The following is a 24,446-nucleotide window of genomic DNA, read 5'->3' on the forward strand; positions in this document are numbered from 1 at the left end:
GGTCCCCATTGGGAGTGGGACACACTAACCCAAGGATGGGAATGGTCTCCACTGGGAGTGGACATACTGATGGAGGAATGGGAGGGGTCCCCACTGGGAGTGGGACACACTGACGCAGGGATGGGAGGGGTCCCCATTGGGAGTAGGACACACTGACCCAGGGATGGGAGGAGTCCCTATTGGGAGTGGGATGCGCTGACCCAGGGATGGGAGTTGCCATAGGAACATAGGAATTAGGAGCAGAAGTAAGCAAATTCAGCCCTTCGAGCCTGCTCCGCCATTCAATCAGATCTGGTCTCAAATCCACCTCCTCACCTGCTCCCCATCTCCCTCTTTCCCTTTTTTTTATTGGAAATATATCTATTCCCTTCTTGAAATCATTCAATGATTCAGACTCCACCACGCAATGGGGCAGCGAGTTCCACAAATTCACCACCCTCTGCAAGAAGTAGTTCCTCCTCATCTCAGTTTTAAATCTACCGCCTCTCAACCTATACTCTGTGACCTCTTGTTCGAGATTGCCCCATAAGAAGAAACATTTGGTTAAAATTTTATATACCTCGATCAGATCCCCCCTCACCCTTGTCAACTCCAGTGAGGACAAGCCCAAACTATTTAATCTCTCCTCATACATCAACCCCTTCATTCCCGGAATCAATCTGGTGAACCTCCTCTGAACTGCCTCCAATGCCACCACGTCCTTGCTCAAATAAGGAGACCAAACCTGGACATGACTCCAGCCGTGGTCTCACCAACACCCTATACAATTGCAGCAACACTCCTCTACTTTTATACTCCAGTCCCTTTGCAATAAATGGCAACATTCTATTTGCCTTTTTTATTACCTGCTGCACCTGCATACCAACTTTCCACGATTCATGAACAAAGACACCCAGATCCCTCTGCCCGGACACATTTTGAATCTGCTTCCCATTTAGGTAATAATCTGCCTTTCTATTTTTTCTGCCAAAATGGACAACCTCACACTTATCCACATTAAGCTCCATCTGCCAAATTTTGGCCCATTCTCTTAGCCTACCTATATCCACCTGTAGAGTCTTTATATCCTCTTCACTGCCTGCTTCCCCATTATTTTAGTCTCATCCACAAATTTTGCTGTGTTACACTCTGTCCCCTTCTTGCAGATCAAAGAACTCATGCAAGTTTTTCAAGCACAACTCACCCTTCGTAAAACCATACTGACAATGAGCTTTGTCCTTCCAAATGCTCAGCCATCTCCTCAATGATTGATTCCAGCAACTTCCCCAGCACAGAGGTCAAGCTAACTGGCCTATAATTTCCTACTTTTTGTCTCTGTCCCTTTTTGAATAAGGGCGTCACATTAGCGTGTTTCCAATCCATCAGGACCTCACCGGAATCCAGGGAATTTTGAAATATCACAACCAATGCATCCACTATCTCTGCGGCCACCTCCTTTAATACCCTCGAGTGCAGACCATCAGGCCCCAGGGACTTATCTGCCTTTAATCCCATTAGTTTATTCAATACCTTCTCCTTAGTGATATTTATTGCACCAAGCTGCTCTGCATTAAAGACAGTTTTTGAAAAATCTTCATTTTTCTCCACCATGAAGAAAGAGCATTAAGAGCATTCAAATGGTTATTGGATAAACATATGGATGATATTGGAATAGTGTAGATTAGAGGGGCTTTAGATTGGTTTCACTGGTCGGCGCAACATCGAGGGCCGAAGGGCCTGTACTGCGCTGTAATGTTCTATGTTCTATGTTCTAAAGAGGCAGAATATTGGTTTAGTGCCTCCGCCATCTCGATGTTCCCCAATAATACCTCACCAGTATCGTCCTCTAAAGGGCCAACATTTAGTTTCGCTATTCTCTTCCTCCTTATATACTTGTAGAAGCTTTTGGTTTCTGTGTTTATGTTTTCTGCTAGCTTCCTGTCGTAGTTCACTTAGCTCCTTTGATTCTATTTTTAACAGCCTTTAACTGAACCTTAAAGTTCTCCCAATCCTCCAGCTTGCCACTAGCTTTGCAGTAGTTTCCCTAGTTTTTGCCTCTATGTAGGGTGAATATGATAGGGTGAATGCACTCAGTCTTTTTCCCAGGGTTGGGGAATCGAGAACTAGAGGGCATTGGTTTAAGTTAAGAGGGGAAAGAATTAATTAATGGGAACCTGAGGAGCAACCTTTTCTTTTTACACAGAGGGTGGTACGTGTGTGGAATGAGTTGTCAGAGGAAGTGGTTGAGGCAGGGACATTGACAACATTTAAAAGGCATTTGGACAGATACATGGATAGGAAAGGTTTTGAGGGATATGGGCCAAAAGCAGGCAAATGGGGTTAGCTTAGATGGGCATTTTGGTCAGCATGGACCAGTTTGGGCCGAAGGGCCTGTCTCCATGCTGTAGATTCTATGTCCTCTTTGACTTCCTTGTCTTGCCATGGAACGTTTTCCTTCCTTTAATAATTCCTCTTCCTCTCAGGAATATACTTTAATCGAGAGATATTCAATATCTCCGTCAACATCCGCCATTGTTCCTTAACGGTCCTGCCCTCAAGTATTTGTGTCCAATTTACTTGGGCCAACTCTTTCCTCAGACCTGTATAATTACCTCTGCCCAACGCTAAAACTCTAGTATGGCACTCTGGCTTCTCTCACTCAATCGGAATCCGAAATTCTAGCAGATCCAAGAGGATCTTTAACAACAAGACTATTTATCAACACTTCTTCGTTACTAAATCTAAAATAGCCTGTTCCCTGGTTGGTTCCATAACATATTGCTCTAAGAAACAATCCCTCATATACTCTATGAAATCTCCCTCGAGGCTACCTTTGCCAATTTGATTGATCCCATCTATATCCATGTTAAAATGACCCACGATTACCTTATGCCCTTCTCATAAGCCCACATTAGTTTATATTGGTTTATACTATGCCCCACTTTGGAAGTATTGCTTGGGGGCCTGTAAATTGCTCCGACCAAGATGTTTTTTCATAGAACCATACAGCGCAGAAGAGGCCCTTCGGCCCATCGAGTCTGCACCAACACATCCTCTTTTTTTTATTCCCACCATATTGATTCAACATAGATCTAAACGGGTATGATATAATTGGGATTACAGAAACATGGCTGCAGGATGACCAGGGGTGGGAATTGAATGTCCCAGGGTATTCAATATTTAAGAAGGACAGCCATAAAGGGAAAGGTGGTGGAGTGGCACTGCTGGTTAAAGAGGAAATTAACACAATAGTGAGAAAGGATATTAGCTCTGACAACATGAAGTCTGTATGGGTAGAGTTGAGAAATACCAAGGGGCAAAAAACATTCGTGGATGTCATATGTAGACCCCCAAACTGCAGTGGTCATGTTGGGAACGGCATTAAACACGAAATTAGAGATGCATGTGGTAAGGGAATATCGGTGATCATGGGTGATTTTAATCTGCACATAGATTGGGCAAATCAAATTAGCAACAATGCCGTAGAGAAAGAATTCCTGGAGTGCGTATGGGATGGTTTTCTTGACCAATATGTGGAGGAACCAACTAGAGAGCCGGCCATCTTAGACTGGGTACTGTGTAATGAGAAGGGAATCATAGAAACCCTATAGTGCAGAAAGAGGCCACCTGGACTGGGAGGCCACCCATCGAGTCTGCACCGACCACAATCCCACCCAGGCCCTACCCCCATATCCCTACATATTTACCCGCTAATCCCTCTAACCTACGCATCTCAGGACACTAAGGGGCAATTTTAGCATGGCCAATCCACCTAACCCACACATCTTTGGACTGTGGGAGGAAACCGGAGCACCCGGAGGAAACCCACGCAGACACGAGGAGAATTTGCAAACTCCACACAGACAGTGACCCAAGCCGGGAATCGAACCCAGGTCTCTGGAGCTGTGAAGCAGCAGTGCTAACCACTGTGCTACCGTGCCGCCCCAATCATTCCCAGTCTAGCTGTACGAGACCCCTTGGGGATGAGCGACCATAACATCAGGAATTTTTTTATCAAGGTGGAGAGTGAAATAGTTGATTCAGAGACTAGGGTGCTTAATCTTAATAAAGGAAACTATGAGGATATAAGGTGTGAGTTGGCCTTGATAGATTGGGGAGAATTACTTAAAGGGATGACAGTGGATAGGCAATGGCAAACATTCAAGGAACAAATGGGGGAACTGCAGCAACTCTTTATTCCTGTCTGGCACAAAAGCAAAATGGGTAAGAGGGCCAATCCATGGCTTACAAAGGAAATTAGAGAGAGTATCCGATCTAAGGAAGAAGCATATAGATTGGTCAAGAAAAATAATAGGTCTGAAATTTGGGAGCAGTTTAGAATTCAAACAAAGAAGGACCAAGTGATTGATTAAGGGGGAAATACAGTGCAAAAGTAAGCTTGCAGGGAACATAAAGACTGACACTGAGGGTTTCTATAGATATGTGAAGAGAAAGAGGTTGGTGAAGACAAATGTAGGTCCCCTACAGACAGAAATGGGGGAATGTATAATAGGGGACAAAGAAATGGCCAAGCAACTGAATACATACTTTGGTTCTGTCTTCATAAAAGAGGACACAAATCAGATGCCAGAAATGTTGGAGAATGCAAGATTTAGTGAGAGGGAAGAAGAGCTGAGGGAGATCAATATTAGTAGAGAAATGGTGCTGGAAACATTGATGGGATTGAAGGCGGATAATTTCCCAGGGCCTGATAATCTATATCCCAGAGTACTTAAAAAAGTGGCTCCAGAAATAGTGGATGTATTGGTGGTCATCTTCCAGGATTCTATAGATTCTGGAACAGTCCCTGCAGGTTGGAGGGTAACGAATGTCACTCCAATATTCAAAAAGGGAGGTAGAGAGAAAACAGGGAATTATAGATCAGTAAGCTTAACATCGGAAGTGGGGAAAATTCTCAAATCCATCATCAAGGACCTTATAGCAGAGTATTTAGAAAGCGTGGCAGGATCAGACAGAGTCAGCATGGATTTATGAAGGGGAAATCATGCTTGACAAATCTGTTGGAATTCTTTGAAGATGTAACTAGTAGAGTTGACAAGGGGGAGCCAATCAATGTGGTATATTTGGACTTTCAGAAAGCGTTTGACAAAGTCTCGCATAAGAGAATATCGTGCAAGATGAAAGCGCATGTGATTGGGGGAAGTGTATTGAGATGGATAGAAAACTGGTTGGCAGAGAGGAAACAAAGAGTAAAAATTAATGGTTGCTTTTCAAATTGGCAGGCAGTAACTAGTGGGGTGCCACAGGGATTGGTGCTGGGACCCCAGATATTCACAATATATATTAATAATTTGGATGAGGGAACAAAATGTAACATCTCAAAGTTTGCAGATGATACCAAGTTGGGTGGGAGGGTGAACTGTGATGAGGATGCAGAGATCCTACAGAATGATCTGGACAGATTGGGTGAGTGGGCAAATCAATGATAGATGCAGTATAATTTGGATAAATGTGAGGTTATTCACTTTGGAAGTAAAAACAAGAAGGCAGATTACTACCTGAACGGCTGTAAATTGGGAGAGGGGAGTGTGCAGCGGTACCTGGGTGTCCTTGTGCACCAGTCACTGAAGGTAAGCACACAGGTGCAGCAGGCGGTAAAGAAGGCAAATGGTATGTTGGCCTTCATTGCGAGAGGTTTCGAGTACAGGAGCAGGGATGTGTTGTTGCAATTATACAGGGCCTTGGTGAGGCCACACCTAGAGTATTGTGTGCAGTTTTGGTCTCCTTTTCTGAGGAAGGATGTTCTTGCTGTCAAGGGAGTGCAGCGAAGTCTTACCAGGCTGATTCAGGGAATGGCGGGACTGATGTATGAGGAAAGATTGACTAGGTTAAGATTGTTTTTGCTGGAGTTCAGATGAATGAGAGGGGATCTCATAGAGACTTAGGAACTTCTAACAAGACTAGACAGGGTAGATGCAGAGAGGATATTCCCGATGGTGGGGGAGTCCAGAACCAGGGGTCACACTCTGAAGATTCAGGGTAGACCGTTTAGGACGGAGGTGAGGAGACATTTCTTCACTCGAAGAATGGTGAGCCTGTGGAATTCGTTACCACAGGAAGTAGTTGATGCCAAAACATTGAATGTATTCAAGAGGTGGCTGGATATAGCACTTGGGACGAATGGGATCAAAGGTTATGGGGAAAAAGCAGGATTAAGTTATTGAGTTAGACGATCAGTCGGGCAGCATAGTCGGTGCAGGCTCGGAGGGCCAAAGGGCCTGTTCCTGTACTGTAATTTTCTTTGTTCTTTGTACGGTGAAATGTATAGGTTGTTGCACACTATACAGACGAAGCATACCGTTCATAGAGAAGGAGTGCAGAATGTGTTACAGTCATAGCTAGAGTGTAGAGAAAGGTCAACTTTAATGCAAGGTTGGTCCACTCAAATGTTTGATGGCAGCAGGGAAAAAACTGTTCTCGAGTCGGTTGGTACATGACCTCAACTTTTCTATCTTTTTCCCCAATGGAAGAAGGTGGAAGAGAGAATGTCCGGGGTGCATGGGGTCCTTAATTTTGCCGGCTGCTTTTCCGACGCAACGGGAAGTGCAGATAGAATCAATGGATGGGACTGGGCTACATTCATGACTCTTTGTAGTTTCTTGCGGTCCGTTAGAATAATGGTGTTGGAGGCTGAACTGGAGTCAATAAATAGGAGTCTGACATAGGTGTCTTTGTTATCTCGGTGTTCCAGGGTTGAGTGCAGGGCCAGGGAAATAATAATGCCTGTTCACTTCTTTCCTGCTTCTGATGTGGCGACACGGTGGCTAACACTGCTGCCTCACAGCGCCAGGGACCGAGGTTCGACTCCCGGCTTGGCTCGCTGTCTGTGTGGAGTCTACACGTTCTCCCCATGTCTACGTGGGTTTCCTCCGGGTGCTCCGGTTTCCTCCCACAGTCTGAAAGACGTGCTGGTTAGGGTGCATTGGCCGTGCTAAATTCTCCCTCGGAGTACCCGAAGAGAAGCCGGAATGTGGCGACTCGGGGAATTTCACAGTAACATCATTGCAGGGACAAACTGATTGCCAACTGGACATCACATTATGTTAATGTAAGCCTTACTTGTGACTAATAAACTTTAATACAGCCTTGGTGTCATCGTTAACCCATAAAGCAACTCCCTATCCTGTCCATCGTTCCACAATACTGAGTAAGCACCCTTGGACATTCAACTCCCAGTCCTGCTCCTCCTTAACCATGTCTCTGGAATCCCCACCAAACCTTACCCATTGGTCTCTATTGGTGCCACAACCCATTGTCCCCACAGGGAGTGGCACTGCGCCTGCGCGGCCGCGGCTCTGACCCCTCGCGAGACCGGAAGTGAGCAGGCGCGAGCAGCCGGCAGCCGTTTCTCAATCTCTCTTCACGTTCTGGCGATTAAACGCACCCCCCCGCCCCGCGCGCCTGAGGCCGGAGTTTTTAATTATTATTATTTTCCCCTCCCGTCGGGAATTCTAACTGGGTTTTACCGCTGATTTACCCTCCCTGGCCAGACTCAAACTTTTACCCGCGGGGCCAGCAACACATTCGCGTCCGAACCGGCTGTCCGCCTCCTCGAGGCTTCACTCGTCTCGTTTCTGATTGGTTAACGCGGCTGTCAATCAGAGGCACCAAGGGTTTCGATTGGTTGTCATGCCTGTCAATCACTGTCCCTTAGATCCACCCATCTTGTGGCTGATTGGCCTGTTCCCTTCGCTCCTGCTTCTGATTGGCTATGTCACGTGTGATTCATAGCCCCCCCAAGGTCCGCCTTCCTCGCTTGTGATTGGCTTTGTTGCCTTGTCTCCTGCCTCCGATTGGGTAATCCGATAGGCCCATCTTGCTGCTGATTGGCTCCTTAGCTCTCCTCTACACCGTATCTGATTGGCCTAATCGGCGATCAATCATTGTGACCCTGGGAACCGCCCACGTTTCGGTTGATTGGCCTCTTGCCTTTGCTCTCTCCGGGTTCCGATTGGTTGATAGCTCCTGTTCGGCTGTCAATCAAACCCAGTGAGTCATTGCCCCTGGGCTTCCTAAAGACATGTTGTGGAGGTGCTGGTGTTGGACTGGGGTGAACACAGTAAGAAGTCTCACAACACCAGGTTAAAGTCCAACAGGTTTATTTGGTAGCACAAGCCACTAGCTTTCGGAGCGCTGCTCCTTCATCAGGTGAGTGTGAGTTGTGTTCACAAACAGGGCACAGAAAGACTCAAACTCAATTTACAGAATAATGGTTGGAATGTGAGTCCTTGCAGGTAATCTTAAAGGTTACATTGTGAGTGGAGAGAGCGTTAAGCACAGGTTAAAGAGATGTGTATTGTCTCCAGACAGGACAGTTAGTGAGATTTTGCAAGTCATGGGGTTTACAGGTAGTGTGACATGAACCCAAGATCCCGGTTGAGGCCGTCCTCATGTGTGTGGAACGTGGCTATCACTCTGCTCAGTGACTCTGCGTTGTGAAGGCCATCTTGGAGAGCGTTTACCCGAAGATCAGAGGCTGAATGCCCGTGACCGCTGAAGTGTTCCCCAACAGGAAGAGAACACTCTTGCCTGGTGAAGTGGACCTCTTCACCGCACAGGACCTTCAACTGATGCTATACACTAGATACATCGATGACATTTTCTTCCTTTAGACTCATGGTGAACAATCACTGAAACAGCTATATGATGACATCAACAAGTTCCATCCCACCATCAGACTCACCATGGACTACTCTCCAGAATCGGTTGCATTCTTGGACATACGCATCTCCATCAAGGACGGTCACCTCAGCACCTCACTGTACCGCAAGCCCACAGATAACCTCACGATGCTCCACTTCTCCAGCTTCCACCCTAAACACGTTAACGAAGCCATCCCCTATGGACAAGCCCTCCGTATACACAGGATCTGCTCAGATGAGGAGGATCGCAACAGACACCGCCAGACGCTGAAAGATGCCCTCATAAGAACAGGATATGGCGCTCGACTCATCGATCGATAGTTCCAACGCGCCACAGCGAAAAATCGCACCAACCTCCTCAGAAGACAAACACAGGACACGGCAGACAAAATACCCTACATCGTCCAGTACTTCCCCGGAGCGGAGAAGCTATCACATCTTCTCCAGAGCCTTCAACATGTCATTGATGAAGACAAACATCTCACCAAGGCCATCCCCACACTCCTACTTCTTGCCTTCAAACAACCGCACAACCACAAACAGACCATTGTCCGCAGCAAACTACCCAGCCTTCAGGAGAACAGTGACCACGACACCACACAACCCTGCCACAGCAACCTCTGCAAGACGTGCCGGATCATCGACATGGATGCCATCATCTCACGTGAGAACACCATCTACCAGGTTCACGGTACATACACTTGCAACTCGACCAACGTTGTCTACCTCCATACACTGCAGGAAAGGATGCCCCGAGACATGGTACATTGGGGAGACCATGCAGATGCTACGACAACAGATGAATGAACACCGCTCGACAATCACCAGGCAAGAGTGTTCTCTTCCTGTTGGGGAACACTTCAGCAGTCACAGGCATTCGGCCTCTGATCTTCGGGTAAACGTTCTCCAAGGCAGCCTTCACGACATGCGACAGCGCAGAGTCGCTGAGCAGAGACTGATAGCCAAGTTCTGCACACATGAGGATGGCCTCAACCAGGATCTTGGGTTCATGTCATTCTATCTGTAATCCACGACTTGCCTGGGCTTGCAAAATCTCACTAACTGTCCTGGCTGGAGACAATACAAATCTCTTTAACCTGTGCTTAACCCTCTCTCCACTCACATTGTCTGTATCTTTGAGACTTGATTACCTGTAAAGACTCGCATTCCAACCATTATTTTGTAAATTGAGTTTGTGTCTTTATACACCCTGTTTGTGAACAGAACTCCCACTCACCTGATGAAGGAGCAGCGCTCCGAAAGCTAGTGGCTTTTGCGACCAAATAAACCTGTTGGACTTTAACCTGGTGTTGTGAGACTTCGTACTGCACTCTTAAAGCGCCATATTCTCCTCTTAAAGGGACAGCTCCCTCCAGGGGAACACATTTCAATAACTGCTGCTTTAATACTAACTTATATTTCTTCTCCCATTGCTCTTCTCTGTTGTATATCATTCCAAACATTTAAAATCCAGATGTGTAATTTAAAAGAGACTTATATTGGGCACATTTCCCAACACCAAGTCTCACTTTCCACCTAGGAGGAGGCCATTCGGTCCCTCGAGTCTGTTCCATCATTCAGCTAATTCATGACTGATCTGGGTCACCTACCTTGAATCTGTTAATACCCTTTGCCTGGAGAAAATTAATCAGCCACAGTGAGGCCAGCACTGGATGAGGCTGGGAGCCGTACATCTCCCTTTGGAACGCTCCACCCCACTGTGGACTGTGGATGCTCACTCGATGAGCATAGTCCAGGCAGAAATCAATAGGACTTTGGGTGCCAAAGGAGGTGGGGAGAATGCAGGGAGGTGGAGTTGAGGTAGATGATTAGTCATGATCTTATTGAATGGCAGGACAGGCTTGAGGGGCCGAATGGTCTACACTAGCTCCGATTGAGAGAGCTGTATGCCCTTGAAGAAGTGAAACCAATCAAGGCACTGTTTTGTTTTTAAATCTTTTTGAGTCCAAAGTGACTGAATTATTCTGCCACCTTGTCTCTGTCACTTCTCTGGGCTAATCCCATGATCCAGGAATGTCTCCTTTGGTTAATGTTGTCCCTTGTACTTCTACCTGACAGGGGAGTTGGCACTTCCTCCACAGCAGATATGGCGGATTGGCAGTCACACTTTCGGAATGAAGATGAGGAGGATCCAGAGGAAGCAGAGGAAAACGAAGGGAGGTCTCCCCTCAACCTCCTCCGCGCCAGAGAGAACAGCCCTAGCTCCCTCAACCTTTCCTCATAAGACCTACCCTCCAAATCAGGCAGCTTCCTGGTAAATCTCCTTTGCACTCTTTCCTGCTCTTCCACATTCTTCTTATCGTGAGGTGACCAGAACTGCACACAATATTCCAAATGTGGTCTCACCAAGGTCCTGTACAGTTGCAGCATAACCCCACGGCTCTTAAACTCCAACCCCCTGTTAATAAACGCTAACACACTATAGGCCTTCTTCACAGCTCTATCCACTTGAGAGGCAACCTTCAGAGATCTGTGGATATGAACCCCAAGATCCCTCTGTTCCTCCACAGTCTTCAGAACCCTACCTTTGACCTGATGGGCCAAATGGCCTCCTTCTGCACTGTAGGATTCTACGATTCTAACATGCTGTACACCTCTAGATAATAAACATTTGAGGCTGATGAGACGGGTTTTTGATAGGAGAGGGAAACAGGCAGGGAAGTGGAGTTAAGGCCACAATCATATCAGCCGTGATCTCATTGAATGGTGGAGCATTCCTGTTCCTATTTATTATGTTTAAGTACAACACACTGCGCACGTTTTGATAATTCTAACCCTGACCTGAAACCATAGCCTCAATGAGTGACAGAACAGTACTCACCAGTGCTTCCCCCAGATGTTATATAGGGTGGCACAGTGGTCAGCACTACTGCCTTACAGCGCCAGGGATCCATGTTTGACTCTCGGCTTGGGTGACTGTGCGGAGTCTGCACATTCTCCCCGTGTCTGTGTGGGTTTCCTCCAGGTGCTCCAGTTTCCTCCGGAAAGATGTGCTGGTTAGGTGCATTGGTCCTCTGGTTCTTGATCCTTCCACCAATGGGAACAGTTTCTCCCTCTTGACTCTGTCCAGATCCCTCGTGATTTTGAACTTTTCCAAGGAAAACAGTTCCAACTTCTCCAATCTATCCACATAACTGAAGTCCCTCATCCCTGGAACCACCTGGACCTTTTCTGAAGCCGTCATATCTTTCCTAAATTGCAATCTCCAGAATTGGACGCAATACTCCAGTTGATGCTGGACCAGTGTTTTGTAAAAATTCATTTTCACTCCCTTGCTGTTGTACTCTGTGCTGTTATTTATAAAGACCAAGATCCCATGTGCCTTTTTATCCACTTTCTCAACTTGTCCTGCCACCTTCAGTGATTTATGCACATATACACCCAGGTCTCTCTGCTCCAGCACCCACTTTAGAATTGTTTGTTTTATTTTATATTGTGTCCTATGCATTCTTCCAACCAAAATGAATCAGAAAGAGGCTATTCGGCCCATCGAGTCTGCACCGACCACAATCCCACCCAGGCCCTACCCCCATATCCCTACATATTTACCCTCTAATCCCTCTAACCCCTCTAGTTTGCCAAATACTAACGATAGAGGGTTGGCAGCAGGAGAAATACTTAATACAATTAATGTTACCAGAGAGGCAGTGCTGGGTAGACTAATGGGACTGAAGGTGGACATGTCCCCGGGTCCGGATGGAATGCATCCCAGGGTATTGAAAGAAATGTCAGAGGTAATAGTGGATGCGTTAGTGATTATTTATCAAAACTCGTTGCATTCTGGGGTAGTGCCGGTTGATTGGAAAACGGCTAATGTTACGCCGCTGTTTAAAAAAGGAAGGAGACAAAAGGCGGGTAACTATAGGCCGGTCAGCTTAACGTCTGTAGTAGGGAAAATGCTGGAATCCATTATTAAAGAGGAGATAGCAGGGCATCTGGATAGAAATGGTTCGATCAATCAGACGCAGCATGGATTCATGAGGGGAAAGTCGTGCTTGACGAACATGTTGGATTTTTATGAAGATGTGACTAGGGCGGTTGATGGAGGAGAACCGGTGGATGCGGTGTTTTTGGATTTCCAAAAGGCGTTTGATAAGGTGCCCCATAAAAGGCTGCTGAAGAAGATTAGGGCACACGGAGTTGGGGGTAGTGTGTTAAAGTGGATTGGGGACTGGCTATCCGACAGGAAGCAAAGAGTCGGAATAAATGGGTGTTTTTCCGGTTGGAGGAAGGTAACTAGTGGCGTGCCGCAGGGATCGGTACTCGGGCCGCAACTGTTTACCATTTATATAGATGATCTGGAGGAGGGGACGGAGTGTAGGGTAACAAAGTTTGCAGACGACACAAAGATAAGTGGAAAAGTGAATCGTGTGGAGGACGGAGAAGATCTGCAGAGAGATTTGGACAGGCTGAGTGAGTGGGCGAGGATATGGCAAATGGAGTATAACGTTGAGAAATGCGAGGTTATACACTTTGGAGGAAATAATAACAAATGGGATTACTATCTCAATGGAAACAAATTAAAACATGCTACCGTGCAAAGGGACCTGGGGGTCCTTGTGCATGAGACGCAAAAGCCCAGTCTGCAGGTACAACAGGTGATCAAGAAGGCAAATGGGATGTTGGCCTATATTGCGAGGGGGATAGAATATAAAAGCAGGGATGTCTTGATGCACCTGTACAGGGCATTGGTGAGGCCGCAGCTGGAATACTGTGTGCAGTATTGGTCCCCTTATATGAGGAAGGATATATTGGCATTGGAGGGAGTGCAGAGAAGGTTCACCAGGTTGATACCGGAGATGAGGGGTTTGGATTATGAGGAGAGGCTGAGGAGATTGGGTTTGTACTCGTTGGAGTTTAGAAGGATGAGGGGGGATCTTATGGAGACTTATAAGATAATGCGGGGGCTGGATAGGGTGGAGGCGGAGAGATTCTTTCCACTTAGTAAGGAAGTTAAAACTAGAGGTCACAGCCTCAAAATAAAGGGGGGTCGGTTTAAGACAGAGTTGAGGAGGAACTTCTTCTCCCAGAGGGTGGTGAATCTCTGGAATTCTCTGCCCACTGAGGTGGTGGAGGCTACCTCGCTGAATATGTTTAAAGCGCGGATGGATGGATTCCTGATCGGTAAGGGAATTAAGGGTTATGGGGATCAGGCGGGTAAGTGGTACTGATCCACGTCAGATCAGCCATGATCTTATTGAATGGCGGGGCAGGCTCGAGGGGCTAGATGGCCTACTCCTGCTCCTATTTCTTATGTTCTAACCTACGCATCTCAGGACACTAAGGGCAATTTTTAGCATGGCCAATCAACCTAACCCGCACATCTTTGGACTGTGGGAGGAAACCGGAGCACCCGGAGGAAACCCACGCAGACACGAGGAGAATGTGCAAACTCCACACAGACCGTGACCCAAGCCGGGAATCGAACCCAGGTCCCTGGAGCTGTGAAGCAACAGTGCTAACCACTGTGCTAGCGTGCCGAATCATTTTGCGTTTCTCAGCATTACATTTAATCTGATACTTGTCCATTCCATCAGCCCCGTCTTTGTCCTCTTCAAGTTTAACACTATCTCTCTGACAGTTCACAGTCCTTCCAAGTCTTTCTTAATTCAATTTTTGCAAACACATTTCCAGCTTCATGACAGGTGGCACAGTGAAGGTATTCCTCCCATGTGACTCAGCCACAACTTCAGAAAGATCTGAATCCTTTCTCTCTCCACAGACACTGCCAGACCTGCTGATTTTTTCCAGCATTTTCCATTTTTATTTCAGATTTCCAGCATCCCCAGTTATTTGATTTTATTAGATGAGTAAAACGCTATCATTAAGAAACCCACCAACGCCTCTATTTTCTGAGGAGACTAAGGAAATACAACTGGAAGAATGCTTTCGATGATGCATCTGTAGGTGTTGGTGAGAGTCGTATGTCCGCAGATAGAAAGCATCCTTTCTGGTTGTATCACAGCTTGGTATGGGCTCCTGCTCTGCCCAAAACCGCAAGGAACTACAAAAGGTCGTGAAGGTAGCCCAATCCATCACACAAACCAGCCTCCCATCCATTGACTCTGTCTACACTTCCCGCTGCCTTGGCAAAGCAGCCAGCATAATTAAGGACCCCACGCACCCCGGACATTCTCTCTTCCACCTTCTCCCATCGGGAAAAAGATGCAAAAGTCTGAGATCATAGTACCAACCGACTCAAAAACAGTTTCTTAGAATCATAGAATCCTACAGTGCAGGAGGAGGCCATTTGGCCCATCGAGCCCGCACCGCCAACTATCCCACCCAGTCCCTATCCGCGTAACCCCACATATTTACCCTGCTAATCCCCCTGACACTAAGGGACAATTTAGTATAGCCAATTAACCTAACCTGCACATCATTGGACTGTGGGAGGAAACCCACGCAGACAGGGGGAAAATGTGCAGACTCCACACAGACTTTCACCCAAGCCGGGAATTGAACCCGGGTCCCTGGCGCTGTGAGGCAGCAGTGCTAATCACTGTGCCACCGTGCACCCCTGCTACCATCAGACTTTTGAATGGACCTACCTCGCATTAAGTTGATCTTTCTCTACACCCGAGCTCTGACGAACACTACATTCTGCACTCTCTCCTTTCCTTCTCTGTGAATGGTATATTTTGTCTATATAGCGTGCAAGAAACTATACTTTTCACTGTATACTAATCCACGTGACAATAAATCAAATCAAACCAGGGTGACACCCCCCCCCCCCCCCCCCCCCCCCCACCAACCCCTGCAGTCTTTCCGGGGCCTTCTCTGAGTGATGTCACTGCGGTTCTAGCAGTTAGAAGGTCGTTGAGCCACAGCTATCGATTTTTTTTTACAAAAGAGAATGTATTACATCCACTCACAGAGATGTCCAGCTGTTACAAACACCATAAATCCCTCCTAATACAAAGAAGCGTGTAGTGGTTGGAGAATGATCACAAGCTGCGATTACTCGGTTTTGTCACCGGCCGCTCTTTTCTATCAGTTAAGGTTGTGACGTGTTGATTTATGTTTCAGAGGACATTCGATACGCAGGCAGGGATAGCTTAGTCTTCCTCATCGATGCCTCGGAGGCCATGTTTGAAATGAATGGTGAGGCCACTTCAGCATTCGACATGACTATTCAGGTAAGAGGCGACCAGTGACAGTGCTGTAGGTGACAGTCGTTAAGTATGTTCAGGGCTGAGGTAGACAGATTTTTAATCAGTCAGGGAATCGAGGGTCTTGGCGATAAGGCGGGAAAGTGGAGTTGAGGATTATCACATCAGTCATGATCTCATTGAATGGTGGAACAGACTCAATGGGCTGAATGGCCTCCTTCTGTTCCTATGCCTGATACTCTAATGGTCCTATAAAACCAGACGTCTGTCTCTCCCTCACATCTCTGAGAGACACACACACACAGTCCCTCTTCTTGAAAACATTCAAGGCACATTTTTACCTCAAAAAAGGTTTTTGAAATTTGTCCTGATGTTTTTCAAAAATACTGTGAAGAAAATCTACCGTGCAAAAGGGACAGCACGGTGGCACAGTGGTTAGCACTGCTGCTTCACAGTGCCAGGGACCCAGGTTTGATTCCTGGCTTGGGTCACTGTCTGTGTGGAGTTTGCATGTTCTCCCTGTGTCTGCGTGTGCTGAGTGTTTTAAGAACATAAGAAATAGGAGCAGGAGAAGGCCATCTAGCCCCTCAAGCCTGCCCCGCCATTCAGTAAGATCATGGCTGATCTGATAGTAGTTTAGTTCCACTGACCCGCCCACTCCCCATAACCCTTAATTCCCTTATTGATCAGAAATCTATCTACCTGTGACTTAAACATATTTAATGAGGTAGCCTCCACTGCTTCAATGGGCAGAGATTCCCTACCCTCTGAGAGAAGAAGTTCCTCCTCAACTCTGTCCTAAACTGACTCCCCCTTATTTTGAGGCTGTGTCCTCTAGTTCTTGTTTCCTTTCTAAGTGGAAAGAATCTCTCTGCCTCTACCCTCTCTAGCCCCTTCATTATCTTATATGACTCTATAAGATCTCCCCTCAGCCTTCTAAACTCCAACGAGTACAGGCCCAATCTACTCAATCTCTCCTCATAAGCTAACCCCCTCATCTCCGGTATCAACCTGGTCAACCTTCTCTGTACTCCCTCCAAGGCCAATACATCCTTCCGCAAAGGTCGGTTGATAGTGCTGCTGACTGATTAGACTCTCTCTACTTGCAGTGTGTCCACAGGGTTTACACCAGTAAGATTATTAGCAGCGACCGTGACCTTCTGGCTGTCGTGTTCTTCGGGACTCAGAAGCACAAGAACTCTGTTGACTTCAAGCATGTTTATGTCCTCCACGACTTGGACACACCAGGCAAGTTTATCCCCCAGATCTGGAGCAAGTCCGTTTAAACTCGGTGTGGGGTATGTCCTTCCCTTGGGACTCTGCTCTGTGCAAGTTGTGGTGTAGGTACGCAGCTGGGAGCAGTAAAGTGACAATAACCAGGCAATCTGATTCAGTGATGTTGATTGAGAAGTAACGATTGGCCGGAATACTGGGAATACACTTCAGAAGTATTGACTGTAAAGCGTTTTGGGACATCTGGGATTGGGAAAGGCGCTATATCAATGCAATTGGTGCCTTTCGGTTGCACTTTTCACATTTACCCACCGTCTTCTCATGGGATCACTGATATGAAGAGCAGGCAACAGGCATGATGGACTGAATGGCCTCCTCATCATAGAATCCTACAGTGCAGAAAGAGGCCATTTGAGCCAGTACTGACAACAATCCCAGGCCCTATCCCCGCAACCCCATGTCTTTACCCTGCTAATCCCCTGACACTAAGGGTTAATTTAGCATGGCCATTCCACCTAACTGTACGTCTTTCAGACTGTGGGAGGAAACCAGAGCACCCAGAAGAAACCCACGGGGAGAATGTGCAGACTCCACGCAGACAATGACCTGAGGTCGGAATTGAACCCGGGCCCCTGGCGCAGTGAGACGGCAGTGCTATCCACTGTGCCACCCGTGCCACCATGTATGTAAAATTCTATATTTCCTTGATCCCATTTCCTTTGTCCCTCTGTCCAGTTGGGTTAACATCCTTTCTGCCTCAACCACAAAACTTGAAAATAAATTTCACATGTTTACAACTCACAATTCTCCAGGACTTGTCTGGACCACAGGAACAGAATGAACATTCTGCTAATAAGAATAGTCTATTTGAAACTCCAGATTTAACGCCCATTCTTGGACCTAATTGCTATATTTACCGCAATCTCAGCCCGTCCAGAGCCGCTAAGCGGACAGCTCAAGTCCAGATGAGATTCTGTTTCCATGGAGCAGAACATGTGTCTCCTCGAGTCCACTTCCACTGGAGGTGTGGGGAACTCTGGCTGGCATAAAGAACAAAGAACAATACAGCACAGGAACAGGCCCTTCGGCCCTCCAAGCCCGCGCCGCTCCCTGGTCCAAACTAGACCATTCTTTTGTATCCCTCCATTCCCACTCCGTTCATATAGCTGTCTAGATAAGTCTTAAACGTTCCCAGTGTGTCCGCCTCCACCACCTTGCCTGGCAGCGCATTCCAGGCCCCCACCACCCTCTGTGTAAAATATGTCCGTCTGATATCTGTGGCATGAGGCACCATTTTGCAGGACAGCTCAGACTGAGGTTCAAAACGCACAAGTCCTTGGATGCACTGTTTTGAGGTCCTGGTGGAATAGAAATATTGTGGTTACAAATTGTGGTGAACCATCGTTGGTTTCCATTGGATACTGCTGAGCCGGGGCTGGCCAGGACTACAAGGATGTACATATGTTACTGTTGGATTGTGCTATTGTTGCTGTTGGGTTAGGGTGGGGTTGTTACACCTTTGTATTGTAGTGTTGTGGCACATCCCAGTCGGGCTCCGCCTCCTGGGAGAGGTATAAGAGTCCCTGCTCTGGCCGGGACCCCTTCAGTCTGGGATAGTGTATATAAGTTCTGGTAGCTTCATTAACAGTAAATAAAAGCCTTTCATTTACTGAGCTTCAAGCCTCGTGTCTGAATAGCGCATCAATTTTATTTACTGTCGTTAAACTCTCGTCGAAAAAAAAAGAGAGAGAGTATGGAGCAAATTCTCAAGCCGGAACGCCTTACGCTAGATCCACGTGCGGTGGGCACTTCTAACACCTTCGACCACTGGCTGAAGTGTTTCGAAGACTACTTGGCAGCCTCCGCAGCGGTCACCACAGATGATGACAGACTCCGGGTCCTCCATGCGAGGGTAAGCGACACTGTCTACCTCGCGATCCGTGCGGCCACGAATTACCCTAAGGCCCTCGAGCTTCTAAAGAAGCGCGATACCAAACCACCTAATGAGATACACGCTCGTTACCTCCTACCCACTCGACGACGGCAGTCTGGCGAAACGATGGAGGACTATGCCAATGAGCTCCTACAGCTAGCCAGGGGCTGTGACTGCAAAGCTGTGTCGGCTGAGCAGAGCATGAACGACCTCACCCGAGATGCGTTTGTGGCCGGGGTCGGATCGTCGTACATTCGACTTAAACTGTTGGAGAAGGGTAACCTTAATCTTACCCAGGCCATCGAGTTAGCAGAGATGCTCGAGTCGGCTTCAAAGAGCTTAGTTTTATATCCGGAGGACCACGTGGAGACAACGTGGCAGGAGCAGTCGCAAATCCCTCCTCGTCCCTCGGGTTCGAAATGCTGTGTAATGGCGTGCTCCCATTCGGGCCAGACGACGGCTGCAGCCCCGTGCGGCCCACGGTGCTACTTCTGTGGAGGAGCGAAGCATATCCGGCAAAAGTGTCCCGCTAAAGCTGTATTGTGTACCGCATGCGGTAAAAAAGGGCATTATGCAAAAGTGTGCCAATCTAAACCCAGGAACGGCAGTGCGGCCTGCGATTCTTCAGAGCTTGGGTCATCATCGTCGAAGTTGTCGCGGGGTTCGTCCACGTGCGAGACCAGGACGACGCCATTACGGTCGACGGAGTCGGAGGAGTATGACCACCAGGGGTCGCTGAGTTTGGCGCCCTCACCCACGTGCGATTCATGGGAGCAGCCATGTTGGTCGACACTGACCACGAACGACCAGCAGGGGTCCTCCGCATCGATTTCAGCTGCCTGCAGTGGCGTTCATGAACCAACGGTGGCGTCGATCATCCTGGACCAGGCCAAGCCTCATAGACTCGACCGTTCTATGATGAATATCCAGGTAAATAATCATGTGATTTATTGTCTGTTTGACAGCAGGAGCACTGAGAGCCTTATCCACCCAGACACTGTGAAGCGGTGTGGACTCCAGATTCAACCTGCCAAACAGACAATCTCTATGGCATCGAGGTCCCGGTCTGTTGCCGTGCTAGGGAGTTGCGTGGTAACCTTGAAAGTACAAGGCACAGTTTACGAGCGCTTCAAGCTCCTTGTGTTGCCGTATCTTTGCGCGCCAATACTTCTCGGACTAAACTTCATGGTCCACTTGAGGAGTGTAATCCTACAGTACGGTGGGCCACTCCCTTCACTGGCAGTGGGAAAACAGCAGCAGCCTCCAAATTGCCCAACGCGCCCCGCCTGTAGCCTCTCGACGCTGAAGATCACCACACCCTCCTTGTTTCAGAATCTTGTGCCAGGCTGCAAGCCCATCGCGACTAAAAGTAGGCGTTACAGCACTGAGGATCGGATCTTCATTAGATCTGAGGTTCAGCGGCTCCTCAAAGAAAGGATCATACAACCCAGTGTTAGTCCGTGGTGAGCACAGGTCGTGGTGGTCAAGAGCGGGAACAAACCCCGGATGGTCATTGACTACAGTCAGACCATTAACCGATATTCGCAGCTGGATGCGTATCCCCCTCCGCGCATATCTGATATGGTCAATCAGATTGCGCAGTACCGGGTGTTCTCCACCATAGACCTCAAGTCTGCCTACCACCAACTCCCCATTCGCCCAGAGGACCGACAATACACGGCTTTTGAGGCGGATGGTCGCTTGTATCATTTTCTCAGGGTTCCCTTTGGTGTCACCAATGGGGTCTCCGTCTTCCAGCGTGCTATGGACCGAATGGTGGACCAGAACAGGCTGCGGGCTACCTTCCCGTACCTGGATAATGTCACCATCTGCGGCCATGACCAGCAGGACCACGACACAAACCTCCTGAACTTCTTACGCACTGCATCTCGCCTGAACTTGACCTACAACGGGGAGAAGTGTGTGTTTCGTACGCGCCGTTTAGCCATCCTAGGATACGTGGTGGAAAACGGGGTCATTGGCCCTGATCCAGACCGTATGCGCCCCCTTGCTGAACTTCCCTTACCTACTAGTGCAAAAGCACTGAGAAGATGCTTAGGCTTCTTCTCTTATTATGTGCATTGGGTTCCCAACTACGCGGACAAAGCCCGTCTGCTCATTAAGTCCACGACTTTTCCCCTAACGCCAGAGGCCCGATTGGCCTTCGATAAATTGAAAGCCGACATCGCGAAAGCTACGATGCACGCGGTAGACGAGTCCATCCCCTTTCAGGTGGAAAGCGATGCATCTGATTTCGCCCTGGCCGCCACACATAACCAGGCGGGCAGGCCCGTCGCATTTTTTTCCCGCACCCTCCAAGGCCCCGAAATTCGGCATTCAGCGGTGGAAAAGGAGGCCCAGGCCATTGTGGAGGCCGTCAGACACTGGCGCCATTACTTGGCGGGAAAACAGTTCACCCTGATCACGGACCAGCGGTCCGTGGCGTTCATGTTTAACAACACGCAGAGGAGCACGATCAAAAATGAAAAGATCTTGCGGTGGAGAATTGAACTCTCCACCTATAACTACGATATCATGTATCGTCCAGGGAAACTCAATGAGCTCTCGGATGCCCTCTCGCGTGGAACATGTGCTAGTATTCAGGAGGACCGTTTGCACGCCCTCCATAATGATCTGTGCCATCCTGGGGTCACTCGGCTCTACCACTTTGTAAAAGCCCGCAACCTGCCTTACTCAGTGGAGGACGTCAGGTCGGTAACAAGGAGCTGTCGGATTTGCGCGGAATGCAAACCGCACTTTTACCGACCTGACCGGGCACATTTAGTCAAGGCCACTCGTCCCTTCGAGAGACTGAGTGTTGATTTTAAGGGCCCCCTTCCCTCAACAGATCGGAACGTGTACTTTCTCAATATCATCGATGAGTACTCTCGGTTCCCTTTTGTTGTTCCCTGCTCGGATACATCCGCTGCCACGGTGATCAAGGCATTCCGTGATCTTTTTACCCTGTTCGGGTACCCCAGCTACATCCATAGCGACAGGGGCACGTCGTTCATGAGCGATGACTTGAGGCAATTCCTGCTCTCATACGGGATTGCCTCTAGGAGGACCACGAGTTACAACCCTAGGGGTAACGGACAGGTGGAACGTGAGAATGCTACAGTCTGGAAGGCTGTCTTACTGGCGTTGAAGTGCAAAGGTCTTCCAGTCTCCCGTTGGCAAGAGGTGCTCCCTGATGCGCTCCATTCTATTCGCTCCCTCCTGTGTACGGCAACCAATGCTACTCCCCACGAGAGGATGTTCTCATTCCCTCGGAAGTCTTCCTCGGGGACCTCATTACCGTCTTGGTTGACGTACTCAGGACCCGTCCTCCTGCGGCGACATGTAAGGGCCCGCAAGTCTGACCCGTTGGTCGAACAGGTCCATCTCCTCCACGCCAACCCTCAGTATGCCTATGTGGCATACCCTGACGGGCGAGAGGACACGGTCTCGATCCGAGACCTGGCGCCAGCAGGGGACGTAGCAACCCCTGTCGCTCCCATACCCCCAGTAACAAACCCATTATCTCTTATTTCTTCCCCGGGCACGGCGCGGGCAGCATCGGGACCATTGCTTAACCATTTTACTCCCATGTACAGCTTGCCTGTGCCCAGAGGTTGGTCGCCACCGCAGGGCGTGTCAGGATCCCCTGGACTACCGTCACCTCAGGGTCAACCGGCCTGTGAGTCCGTGGAAGAACAGCTGGACGCCGTTTTGGGGAGAACGCCACCGCAAGTGCCTACTCCGGTGTCACCGCCGGTATTGAGGAGGTCACAACAACGGTGCGGTCCCCCTGACCGTCTGAACTTATGGACTGCTGACATTTTATTCTGGGTTTTTTGTACCCCGCCGGCCTTTGTTTTCAAAGGAGGGGTGAATGTGGTGAACCATCGTTGGTTCCCACTGGATAGTGCTGAGCCAGGGGCTGGCCAGGACTACAAGGATGTACATATGTTACTGTTGGATTGTGCTATTGTTGCTGTTGGGTTAGGGTGGGGTTGTTACACCTTTGTATTGTAGTGTTGTGGCACATCCCAGTCGGGCTCTGCCTCCTGGGAGAGGTATAAGAGTCCCTGCTCTGGCCGGGACCCCTTCAGTCTGGGATAGTGTATATAAGTTCTGGTAGTTTCATTAACAGTAAATAAAAGCCTTTCATTTACTGAGCTTCAAGCCTCGTGTCTGAATAGCGCATCACAAATGCAGGTCAGATGCTGGGAACTCTGCGGGGAGTAACTCACCTTCTGACTCCCCCAATATCTGTCCACCATCTACAGGGCACAAGTCAGGAGTGTAATGGAATACTCCCCACTTGCCCGGATGAGTGCGGCTCCAACTTCACGCAAGAAACTCGACACCATCCAGGACAAAGCGGTCCACTTGATTGGCATCACATCTACCACCTTCAACACTCTCACTCTCCTCCACCGAGTGGCAGCCGTGTGTACCATCTGTAAGATGCTCTGCAGCAACTCACCTAAGGCTCCTTCAACAGGATAAAGTAGACGTGGAGCGGATGCTTCTGCTGGTGGGGCATTCGAGGACGAGAGGTCATAGTCTTAGGATAAGGGGAAGCAAATTTAAAACAGAGTTGAGGAGAAACTACTTCTCCCAAAGGCTTGTGAAACTCTGGAATTCGCTGCCCCAAAGTGCAGCGGATGCTGGAACAGTGAGTAAAATTAAGGAGGAGTTAGACTGATTTTTTAATTGGTAATGGGTTGAAAGGTTATGGGGAGAAGGCAGGAAAATGGGGATGAGGAGCATATCAGCCATGATTGAATGGCGGAGCAGACCCGATGGGCCAAATGGCCTAATTCTGCTCCTATATCTTATCAACTTATGAACAGCACCTTCCAAACCCATGACTTCTACCATCTAGAAGGAAAAAGGCAGCACATATCTTGGAACTCCGCCACCTGCAAGTTCCTCTCCAAGCCACTCACCATCCTGACTTGGAAATATATCAGCTGTTCCTTCACTGTCACTGGGTCAAAATCCTGGAAGTCCCTCCCTAACAGCACTGTGGGTGTGCCTACACCACAGGGACTGCAGCGGTTCAAGATGGCGGCTCACCACCTACTTTCTCGAGGGCAATAAGAGATGGTCTAGCCAGCAACGCCCACATCCTATAAAAGAAAAATTAAAAAGCCAAGAGGAGGAGAGTTCTAACCCCAGGATCCTTAAGTTTGAAAGTGTAAGAGCAGGTTTCTGAGGCCTCTGTCCCTAATAGGTCATCATCCTGTATCGATGTAAAAAGAACATGGGCCATTTCCTGTTTTTTATTCATTTGTGGGACACGGGCGTCGCTGGCTGGCCAGCATTTATTGCCCATCCCTAGTTGCCCTTGGAGGGCAGTTGAGAGTCAACCACATTGCTGTGGATCTGGAGTCACATGTAGGCCAGACCAGGTAAGGAAGGCAAATTTCCTTCCCTAAAGGACATTAGTGAACCAGATGGGTTTTTCTGACAATCGACCATGGTTCATGGTCATCAGTGGATTCTTAATTCCAG

General features: G+C 48.3%; 2 protein-coding genes across 2 annotated transcripts in view; one reads left to right on the forward strand and one right to left on the reverse strand.

Moving 5' to 3' along the window:
- Nucleotides 1-7,552, reverse strand: part of LOC144487263 (X-ray repair cross-complementing protein 6-like) — a 31,473-nt gene extending 23,921 nt beyond the window's left edge. Inside the window, exon 1 of the mRNA XM_078205346.1 lies at nt 7,505-7,552. Within this exon, the coding sequence (XP_078061472.1) occupies nt 7,505-7,524 (20 nt within the window). The 5' untranslated portion in view covers nt 7,525-7,552. The remainder of the gene's footprint in view (nt 1-7,504) is intronic.
- A 3,197-nt stretch (nt 7,553-10,749) lies between these two features.
- LOC144487262 (X-ray repair cross-complementing protein 5-like) overlaps nt 10,750-24,446 on the forward strand; it is a 35,811-nt gene continuing 22,114 nt past the window's right edge. The window contains exons 1-3 of the mRNA XM_078205345.1: nt 10,750-10,817; nt 15,691-15,802; nt 16,885-17,023. Of these exons, the coding sequence (XP_078061471.1) occupies nt 10,750-10,817; nt 15,691-15,802; nt 16,885-17,023 (319 nt within the window). The remainder of the gene's footprint in view (nt 10,818-15,690; nt 15,803-16,884; nt 17,024-24,446) is intronic.

The sequence above is a fragment of the Mustelus asterias genome, unplaced genomic scaffold, assembly GCF_964213995.1.
Source record: "Mustelus asterias unplaced genomic scaffold, sMusAst1.hap1.1 HAP1_SCAFFOLD_682, whole genome shotgun sequence".
In the NCBI taxonomy this organism is placed as follows: Eukaryota; Metazoa; Chordata; class Chondrichthyes; order Carcharhiniformes; family Triakidae; genus Mustelus; species Mustelus asterias.